The sequence below is a fragment of the Entamoeba invadens genome (assembly GCF_000330505.1).
Source record: "Entamoeba invadens IP1 unplaced genomic scaffold scaff_1105074724819, whole genome shotgun sequence".
NCBI lineage: Eukaryota > Evosea > Mastigamoebida > Endamoebidae > Entamoeba > Entamoeba invadens.
Genome location: NW_004443623.1, coordinates 35,413 through 47,526, shown reverse-complemented (window position 1 = coordinate 47,526; position 12,114 = coordinate 35,413). Strand labels below are relative to the sequence as shown.

Genomic DNA, 12,114 nt, shown 5'->3' with positions numbered 1-12,114 from the left:
CGTGCAGATGAACAAAAAATGCTGATATTTTTTTGGAATGACGTTATTAGAATGTGTAACGTGGAATAACCCATTCCAAAGGAACAGTTTATGTTTGGATGAATATTGTCAACATTTTTTTGAAACTAAAAAGGTTGCTAAATTTAAACGACTACACTTGATGTTGTAGATGATATGCCGTACCACATTTTTCACATGCATCGGAATTCACCGTAAAATACCCATCTTGGCAATTTAAACATCCAATTTGAGTCACTTTATCTTTACAACCATTAATACCACTTTGAGGGAGACAATCATTGTTTATCGTCTTAAAATTTGTTGAATTACAAGTAAGACACTGTTCATTGTTGTTACATGTTAAACACTTTTCATTACATTTAAGACAATCCAACCCAACTCGATAATAACTATTTTTCCATACTACACACCCACTTGACTTACTTGCAAATTGTGAGCACTTCTCTTTTAAATTGTCATTTGAAATACATTTATAATTAGTTAAATAAGAACTATAATAACAACTAAGACATTGAGTTGATGTCTCATAACAAGTCATACAATTTTCATCACTCTTTTCACATCTTTTTGTTGCCATATTAAAATAATATGAATCTTCACATCTTGTACATCCAAATGCATTTTGTTGTTCACAATGTTCTTCTTCACTTTTTACACAACTATTATTTGTAAGAAGGTATCCACTTTGACATTCATCACACTTTGTGTTTGTGATAAATAAACAATTTGATATTTGCATTGAATATTTCCCATTTTCATCATTTGGATTGAGACACATGTTTATCTCACACTTTCCATTCATATTCATTTGACTTGTTGGACCACATTTGACTTCTTTTTCTTGTTCACAACGTTCAACTTTGTTATTTAATAAATCACAAGAATCACATGTTAAAGAGACTGAATTAATTTTGAATCCTTGTACACAGGATATGATATTGTTGTTACTTGTTATAGCAACATTGATTCCTTTAGTTACACAAACTCCACTCTTAAGTATATATCCACTTTTAGTATTACAAATAAGACATTTATTAAAATTATCGTTTAATAAACACTCTTTTGGTATTTCACAATTTCCATTGTTTAAATAATACCCATTTTCACATTTAAAACATTTGTTGTTCTTTGTAAATACACAATTTGCTTTTTTCACGCATCTCCCATTTAAAAATACATATCCATTGATACACATAAGACAATCGTTCGAGGCGTAAAGACATCGGTAACAATACTGAGACACACAATTCGAATAAGTTTGACACGTTTGATTTGTAGAGTTATAAATAGCCTCGTTACATGTAATTCCAGCAACCAATTTAAATCCAGTTTTTGTATTAATTGCAGTTGTGTATTTCATATTATTATAAGAAAGCCCCGTTTGTGAAATAAAAAGAACCGTTTTTGTCAATGAAAAAGTGTTAATTTCGAGTAACTCGCTACTAACTATTTCAAGTACAAAATTGTCTGTTTCAAAAAATGAAATTTGTGTATTTCCAACACTAATACTTTCACTTGAAAATTCATCAATATCTTCTTTCAAAATTGTTGTCTTTGAATTCACCGAATTGGCTGTTACTTTTAAAAACTTTAAATTACCAATTGGTGTAATGTACCAATTTTCTGAATATCCACGGGGCAGTACATTTCTACATAACTGCTTTTTTCACTTATTGGTTCGAAGTTATTTAAATGACAAAAGACCTTTGTGGATGGTCCAATTCTCAATAATTTTCCATTAGCTAATAATTGAGCATTTTGTGGTATTATACCAATAAAAGAAGTTTTTAAATAGGCCAAATTAATGTTTGATATATTAATAGTTAAATCATTAATATTTCCAATAGTGTTAGTCACAAAAAGTGGGGCGTCAAGTATTGTTCTCTTATTTAAATATAAATTACATTTATCAGCAACTAAACTACCACTCAAAGTGATATTTGAAACTCCTGAAAATAAGATAATTCCATTTGAACAATTAAAGTTAGTACTTTCAATAGTTGGATATATAGTATTTGAGCCTTTTATAAAAATACCTCCTGTTGATGAAATTGTGATGTTCTGTGTTTTTAAAGAAGATTTATCGTTCATTGAAAGAACTGCATTGTCAATGGTCACAGCAATTACTGTTGTTATTTGTGAAGTGTTGTACATGTCAAGTAATATGTTGTTTGTATTGCCAAATAATGACATTTTCTGGTCATTAATTATTTTGGAGTTATTTATCATGACAATTAAAGAGCTGTCACTGATATTTAACAATTTAAGTGTACTCAAAGTGGAAGAATCAGACAATAATAAAATTGCATTTGTATATAAATTAATTGTTTGTTATTTTATTGCTGTTTTTTTCACTTGCAAAAATTCTTGTGTTATCGTTAAAATTAATGAGAAGAGTGGAAGCAATAGAACCATTTTCTCTGATATAGTAATTGACTTTATTATTAACATATATTCCTCTTGATGTCAATGATGCATTCTCGTTGATATTAACTATCCCTTCACTGCCAAATATAACATTAACTCCAACTGAAATATGAGAATTTCCAATTAAAGAACAATTAAAGTTGTGATTCATTGTTAAATAAGTTGTCGCATTTAAAAATGAAGAATTACTCAGAGACAACATTGAGTTGTTATAAATATCAATTTTCGTATTGGCAGTCATTATTCCATTTCCTTCTAATGACATTAAAGAATTGTTATATCCACGGTAATTACTTGTCAAAGATAAAGAAGTGGAGTCTTTAATATAAAAAGAAGATGTATCATACATGGAAACATCTTTTATTGCAATAATTGAACTTTGTAGAGACATTTTGACACTTCCATTTCCAATGATGTCAAGATATAGATTACATTTTAATTGCGCACCATTAGTGACTGTTAACACAATAGAGCCATTTGTTGTTGTATCACCTATGGTCATATTAGAGACATAATAGCAAGAATTAGTAATAGTTGTTGATTTTGTAAGTTTGTTTTGTATTAAACAATATGTCTGACCCATAACAATACCGAATAGAAGAGTAAATGTCAAGTAAAAAAGTGTAGAGTTAATATTATAAGACATTTTTTAATTTATTAGATGAAAGCTTTTTTGAATTGAAAAATCACATTATTTTGGTTTGAAGTTTCATTTATGTTTTATAACAAGAAAAAGCTTATTGATTCGACTAACGATAAAAGCTAAAATTGGTAAAATGTGAAAACAATAAAAAATTGAGATGTAATTGTTTAAAAGTTTTTTGTGATAATTTCCATTTTAATATATTTTTGTGTTATTTTTGTAAAAAGAAAAAGATTCATGCTTTTAAAATATATAACCGTTATAAATAATAAATAATAAATATACCATAATAAAATATAATATACAAAAATATAAAGTATATACTTGAGTATTTAAAGTTATTGGTAACTTTATTTTACATGTAAATTTAAATAATTTGTTAAAATGATTCCATCTCTTATTCTGATTATTTTTATAGTGTTTATACACATTTTATACCAATAAAACCAAAAAAACATTATTTCAGCGCATTGATCGACATTACTTTAGTCAAAATCATTATATTAATGTTGTCGATTTGTCATAAAAATCCATTGATATTGTCCATAACAATTGATAAAGAAGTTAATTGGAGTTGTGTCTTTGTGATTAAAATGTATCAATGTATAATAGTTCACTGTTATAAAAAGCGTTTTTCAATATTTTATAGTTTTTATGTTAAAATAGTTTAAAAAGTGCTTTAGTTATGGTTATTTTCAATAACCAGAAAATTTAGTACATGTTTCAACCATAAAGATAAAACCTCAATTTGATCGCTTTCTTTTAGTTGTTAAGTGCTTTCGTGTTATCATTTTATGTGCCTGAAAGATTAACCATTTTAAAAACCAAATTCTTTATATTTTTTATTACAAATTCTATTATATAGTTAATAATTATTATTAAATAACAATTAAAATAATGTTTCTGTGTGTGCTATTTCAAATTTATTTCAATAATTGCTTGATTTGAAATATAAAATGGCAAACGACCGGAAAAGAAAGATGACATGGATGATAACATATTTTCAATTGTGGATAAATGCTGGGTTCACGATCCGATTAAGAGACTTGATATCAAAGATGTTATAAAACAGCTAGATAACTTGTGATGCAATTGTTTTATGTTGTATCCATATAATCAAATACAAATAAATATATAATTTGTTATTCCAATACAAACAAACTGTTGTTTATACCATTTTTAATTAAAGATAAGTGGCATACTTGGACCAAATTACGTGGCAATTCCTATTCATAAAAAAAACGTGGACAAAATGAGATTAAATGATTGGGATCAAAGATGTTATAAATTAAAAAAATTTTTTAAATTATAACATCTTCAGTAAAGGTTGAATAATTTATTCTATATTTATAATAAATTGACAATAAAATAATTATTATTTGTAAGTTATTTAAACTTTTGTATTCAGTGTTGTTGAGCACTTTAAGTAATTAACATTCATATGTTTTATTTATTATTGCTTTTTTCAAAAAGTTATTGAAACTAGTCTGTCAGTTACAGTGAAACCTTTCAAAAAATGTATATTTAAAAAATGTGTTCTCTCAAGAACAGACAAATTAAATAAATTTCAATGGTTAAATGGAATTAAAATAAATTAAAAATATATATTATTAAAAATCAAACAACAAAGGAATAACAACCAATTTATTTAAAAATAAATATAAACCATCAAAATATTTTTTTGTTTGTCATGTTACTTCTTAATCAACATCACAAATTGGGCGTATTAATAAATTGGAATGTTGAATCTAAATATATTATTATGATTTTAAATCTTTATTGTTTTTAATAATAAAAATATATTTTTAAATATAAAAAATTTGTTATTTGTTTGATATATATATTTTTTACAACAAAGTATTTTTCTTATAATAATTGTAAAGATAGGGTTGATTATTAAAATTAATAGTTTTTTTGCTAGAAAATATAAAAATAAATTTGAAACTTTTATTTTGATTTGTATTTTGATAGACATTTTTTTATTTTTATTTCCTGATTTTTCAAATAACAGTTTCTTTTATAAGTTGAAAACAAATAAAACAGGTGATTATTAAATTGAAAATAAAAAAACAACTGATAACTATAAAAAGTTTAAATAATTTGGTTGTGAACAACCAATAAAACAATCCAATTGCTATAACAATACCAACATTATAATAACTTTTTAATACAAGAAAAGTGTTTTATATTTAAAACACTTTTATTTTATATTTTAAGTGCATTAACATTCTTATTCGATTAAAAATACAATATATATGACTTAAGAGAGACACTATGGCGTTGTTTTGCTTTTAAAATTTAACATAGTCGACACAAATACGAAAAGAGTTGTTTGGTTTTTCTTTTTTTTAAAGACAAATCGAACAATTAATGAGCATTGGAATCATCAAAAACCTTAAAATAACATAAAAATGACATATAAAGATCCATTTTGCTTGTATACCAACAGAATATTAATAATTTATTGTATTTTTGATTGTTTAATAAACATGAAAATTAAAAATAGACGGAATAAACAATATATAAAGCAAGAATTTGAATATCAAACACATCAATTAAAGTATGGCGACACTAAATCAAAATTACATTGTAATTATCTCGGACAATATATGTGTTAGACCAAATGGAGGTCATTTATTATCATCCAAGCTAAAAAATACCACAAAGCTTGTAAATATATTTCACAAACTCTTACAGATGATACTGATGATTGAAACTAAACACATTTAAATTTACAACATATGTAGTGTCTCTATTAAAATAACAATAGAATTTACTTAAATACTCTTTTCCATGTGGTAATATTAATACATTCAATGAATTGTTACTCGATTTCATTACAACATCTGAAAAATTAAATTCAATAACAAATCCACATTATCAAAGGCGTCAAAAAATGAGAAACAGCACCAACATCGAACTCTCTCTTGTCTTTATCCTTACCAAAAGCAAACTAAACGCCTATCCCCATTTGGTCAAAATATTATTTCCATTATCAATATAAAGGTTGTTTCTTCTTTTTTAAACATCGATCATCTTAACCAAATAGCATGTAAACAAACGTAACGCCGGCTCGAAAATGTAATTTTTTTTCAATGGGTCGGCAAACAATGTAATCGAAAATATATCCTCTTGAAATGTGTATTGCCATTGTGACTCTTTTATTGATATAAAAGAGTCCCCCTTTGTTGTACAAATTAAATTAGACTGCCGAAAAAAGTGAGTGATTAAATAAATAAGTTGATAGCGCTTATACGGCAACATGGATAACAGTCTAGCAACAAAATATAGAGGTATGAGCGCTTCTATTTATAATAATATATTATTATAATTATGATACGGAGTATTACAGAAAGAAAAGGGAGAGATATGAGATATGAAGAAAAAAGTCGCTTGGATATTATTGATTGGTTACATTGTTTATTTCTTATTGTTTTTTAATAAAAAATAATAGTAACAAAAACAATAATAATAAAGTTTTTTGTATTGTTATATTCAAAGTTTCCACTTTTATTTTTTGTTTGTTCTTATTTAAAAAAAGTTTTTATGTACATCACAATTATTAACATAAATTATATTTCAATCACTTTGTTAAAGTTCATTCCAAAAATTTGATACAATCTCCGAAATTTTTTATAAAAAATGAGAGGCCAACAGTTACACATTGTAAAAATACAGGTTTGTACTCTAAGTCATAATAACTTTAATAACAAATAGAGTATCACGTTCAATTGAAAAACATATTGCGTAAATGTTTTAATTTTGATTTCGGTAAGATAGTAAGTTAGTGAATTTTTACTAAATTATTGATGTGCAGTTTTAATGAGAATCAACACACATTTTAATTGGTACAATAAAAGTAATTGTTTATAAGATGATTGTTTGACCTAACTTATTCCAAGTAACAATTTAAAATATGTTACTTTGATTGTGTTTTTTTCTTAGATATAACCCAATTATAATCATCAAGTTTTCTTTAATAAGTTATTAAATTTTTTAAAAAATAATTGAACTAAGATATTCGCTACAAATATGAAACAATCAAGGGACTGCTTTTTAATAATAATTAGTCAAATGATTACAATAAAAAAATATTGAACATCAAATTAAAAATAAAATAAAAATTATTTTTAAAAAATTAAACATTAATGAACACAATTGATTGTGAATTATTGAACTATATTTCTTTTTTATATAATAAAACAAAAATAATTTTAATAAATGTAGTTAATTGAAAGTTATATATTGTCATTGTACTCTAGGATTATATAAAATTGTACATTTAAAAAACATAAAAAGTGTTAAGATATTGAAAATATTAAAAAGTGTAAATATATTCTTGATTTTATTTTGATATTAAAACAATGATTTTTATTGTTATGATCATTTATTTGTACTTTAACTCAACTATTTAATCAATATAACATGATAATAAAACATCATAATAGTAATTTGTGTTGTGATAGATAATCATATTTAAATAAACAACAATAAACTTATTTTATTGTTTATTTGAATTAAAAAAATATTTTTTTGAATTAATGATATTTTTAATTAAATTGTTAAATTAACACAATTAAAAAACAGTAAAACCTGCTAAAAGTAATGCCTATGAACAGTGGTTTCAAAGGTTTTTTGTTGTAAATTCCAATTTTTAATACAAAAATTACAATACATTCCTGCTCTTGACAAATTTGTATGTATACAAATTATCACAAAGTATTTAGATATGTGTTACAATTATTGACTTCAATTTGTTTATCATCAATATAAGTGATTATGTAGACATCTCCATGTTGTTATATTTAAACCAACATTGATTAATAAATATGTTCTTAAAATATAATCAACTGTTTATCACATTTAATAATATCTCTTTTAATATTTATTTTTAATATTCAATAAAATAACCTAAAAACTTTAATCTAAAAATATTAAAAAAATCAAATGGAAATTTGTGAAGCTCTTCCAACTGATTTGGATGAAATTTACTCTATCGAAAAAACGTGTTTTCCACCTCTTGAAGCCGCAACGCGTGAGAGTCTTAACTCGAGAATAAACACTTTTAAAAACTCTTTTTATGTTGGAAAAATTAATGGTAAAATAATTGGGTTTATAAATGGCGCAGTGACTGACCGAACAACAATTTGCGACGAAATGTTTGACGACACAACAATGCACATAAAAGATGGGAAATATCAATCAATATTCGGTCTCGACGTTTTACTTGAATTCCAGCACAGAGGGTTGGCATAGCAGCTGATGAAACACTTCATTAAGAACGCCAAAGAAAATGGGAGACTCGGTCTCATTTTAACGTGCAAAGACAACTTATAGGATTTTATGAACAGTTCGGGTATAAGTTAACTGGCGTTTTAAAGTCAACACATGGTAATGTTGTTTGGTATGACATGATACTCCAGTTTTAATTTAAAGTTGAGTTGATTGTATTTGTTAAGAATTTACTTAAGTATCTATTGTTGTTATATTATTAAAGAGGTATTTATACAATATAACATTTTAAAAAATAGATGAAAAAATTGAAATTTTCACATGTTTTATTGTTATGTTTTTATATTAATTGCGATATTTGTTGTAAAATACATGCATTTTAAAAAGATATACCTTATTGGTTGAGTAAAACTTTATAGGTTTTCATAATCGAATTAAAAATATTAAAACAATAACAAATGTAACTGATTTATTTATTATTTAAAAAACAATTTATATTTTTTGTTAAATAAAATAATAACATTTATCACATTTCATCAAGTGATATATGCCATATTTATAATATTTTAATTTGATTTTTGTTTTATTTAAAAGTTACACATTTGATATTATATATAATCGTATTAAATTTTTTATAGTTATTTATTATAACACAACACAATATGAAGAAGTCAAAGTTACTCACTTTTGGCAGCAACATGGAACCACCATGACATCAATGTGCTTGCAAAGAGTTTCTCTGAGTACCTTTTGGATTTCGTCTCTCTTCTTCAAACTCTCCTCACAGCATCCACAACACTTGCCTTCAATTTGAATCAACACAGCAACTGCCTCACTATTCTCTTTGATATCGCAAATATGAGCTTTCTCTTCTTTACCGATCTTTTCATTGAAAACTTCATTGATTTTCATTATTTTCTGGAAGAAAGTCATATGATCGCAGGTCTTTTCACAACTCTTTTCGCAGCATTTCTGACACTCCATCTGAGCTCGTGTTTCTCTTAAGATGTCTTCCAAGTAATACTTCTTGCAGTACTTTCCACCAGCTTTTGGGCAAGATCCACAGAAGGAGCCAGCCTTTGTCTCCTTTGTGATCTCTTCGACTGTCTTCAAGTCCTTTTCTTTGATAGCATTCTTGATGGTAGACAATGATATATTGCCACACCCACAGACAATCTCTTCACTTTCAATGTCAGTGATCTTCTTTGTGGTGTACTGTGAAACAGCACGCTTGATGATGGTGTAGAAGAATGAAGTTGAAAAGAGCTTGTCCTTTGGAAGCTTGGGTTCTTGAAGTTCCTTTTCGATGTCCAAATTGGTGATTGTGAGCAACTGTTCGACAGTCTTACCAATGCAAAGTCCACACAAAACATCGGCCAAAACAGCAAACTTCTTGCATCCAAAGAATTGATACTTTGCATCAAGTACTTTTCCATCTGTATCAACGTGGAGATAGAATCTCATTGCATTGTTGTAACATTTGCAATAATAGTCTGCGGCGATCACTTTTCCAGTCTTGATGCAATCTGGACAAAGAACACCTTCGTGTTCAGGGTGTTCCATATGTTGGGCGTATTTGCAACAGCATTCACATGTTGGCTTTGACATTGTTTGATGGATTAAGTGGTTCTATAAACGATTATATTCTCTATGACACGTATTATTGTTATATTTTTAAACTAAAAAGTACAGTTCAAACCAAGAAAAATAGAAGTATCATAAATTGAGTGTATCATTATTGGTTTATTGCAAAACAATCACAAATTATATCGATAAAGTACATTTATTAATAATGGTTATTTGTTTGATTGAATTAAAATGACTAAATTTGTTTGTTACATCGTTCTCTAGATATGAAGAAGATTTTGGAAGGCAGTTTTTAATTATTAAATGGAATAATGTCACTATTTTATTGAACTATTTATTTTGATAAATTGATTCAGAAAACAGTGGTTTAGAACAATAAAAACGAAATAGTAAATGTTTTTATATAAAAAAATTCTTATATTAATGTTCTCTAAACATGATGAATAATTTGGACGTTGTAAGTTCGAAATATTTGTAGATGTCATTAATTTTAATATTATTATTTAATAATAAATAATAATAAATAACTAAATATATCATCTTGTGTTGTCCAGAAAATTATAACAAAACATTTGACAATAAAAATAAATTTGTAATCAATACAAGCAATGCATCGGGAAGTTTTAGAAACTGTAACAAACTTGAAATAAAAACCTCGTAATATTTGGTTGTAAAATAATATAATATTATATTACATATCTTATTCAATTGTTTCATACTACAGTTATGTTTAAAATAAAGTCAAGTATATTTTTAATATTTAAAATTGTATACAATTTAATTAAGTTTTGTGTTTGTATAATTTTAATGTAATTGATTTATATTATAATTGTTAAAATCTATGATGCTATATATAAACCTTTTTCTTATGCAAGATTTTAAAAATTGTATATTTCATTAAATTTAACCTTCATATAATTAAATAATTGCCAACTAAAAAACATTTAAATTTATAATTATAACAGGGTCAGCAGGGTCCAGTTTTAAACAACTTCTTGACAATTTTTAATACGTGTCAATATATATTTTAGTTTTAGCGTATTGCTAACAAAAAACTTAAAAAGTTTTTTTAAAGTTGAAATGTTTTTAAAAATTGGTAAAACTAAAGTTAACGATTTAAACAAAATTTTGTATAATTTAAATCATTACAATGTGTAACAATCCAGTTTAGAGAACAACAATTGAACATTAAATAGCATGTGAAATGATAAAATGCAAAAATTTTAAAATAAATAACAATATTCACTCATCATAATTGAAGTAAATATTAAAGATACTTACAACTGATAAAAATTATTAGAAATGATTTTTGTGATTTCAACGTAATATTTTTATTTAAACAATTAATATACTTTTTCTTTATTTACATTAATATTATTTGTTAATGTTTATGTTGGGATATACATACATATGTTTAATTGTTAGTTTAACAAAGGTTTTGAATTGATCATTTGTGTCGATTTTAAATTAAAGTGTTAATTAAACAACCAAATAAAAGTATTTTTATTTTCTTATGCAACAATACAAAACAAACAGTGTGTTTTTTAGAATGTAAAACAATATTTCTTTCAAATAGAGTAAAACTAATCTTTAGTTAATTTTCTTGATAAAAACGATAATTCATAATAAGATAATAATAAGTTATATAAACTAATTTTTAAAAGTCGATAGTGGGCATTTTTCATTATTGTGTATTGAATCAGGATTTAGTATGCTAAAAAACACCCGTTTTTGGCGTTTTCTGGTTTTCAAGTAAAAATTTGCAAAGAAGTATTCGAGGTTATTAAAAAATATATATTTTCGAATTAAAGTTGCACAAAAAAACAAAGTAAAAAAATCCAGGTTTTTTCAAGTTAAACAAAAATCAAAAGTGCATTTAAAAAACGAGTTAATTTTATTGATGTTATGGGAAACAAAAAATGACATATCGTGGGAAATTAGGAGTAATTTTTGATACTTAAAAACCACATTTAAAAATAGACCAAACATTCAGATCATAACTGGAAGATAACTCTAACTATTTTGTTGATCGAAATGTAAAAATAATCAGATTACCCGTTAATTAAAGGTAAATGTGTTTATTATTTTAACATCAAAAATAACATGACTATGTAAACAAAGCATTTCAAATGATAAATTTATACGATTTTTATAAGTTTTATTAATTCAATTTTAGTTTGAGATCTCTTTAACCATATGCAAGT

General features: G+C 25.3%; 1 protein-coding gene across 1 annotated transcript; it reads right to left on the bottom strand.

Annotated features, from left to right (window-relative positions):
• Positions 1 to 9,004: 9,004 nt before the first annotated feature.
• On the bottom strand, positions 9,005 to 9,931 carry EIN_506620 (nitrogen fixation protein nifU, putative; the record flags this gene model as incomplete). The annotated part of the gene is made up of 1 exon (XM_004259554.1): positions 9,005 to 9,931. One exon carries the CDS (start codon positions 9,929 to 9,931, stop codon positions 9,005 to 9,007), a length of 927 nt encoding a protein of 308 aa, XP_004259602.1.
• Between the last annotated feature and the right edge of the window lie 2,183 nt (positions 9,932 to 12,114).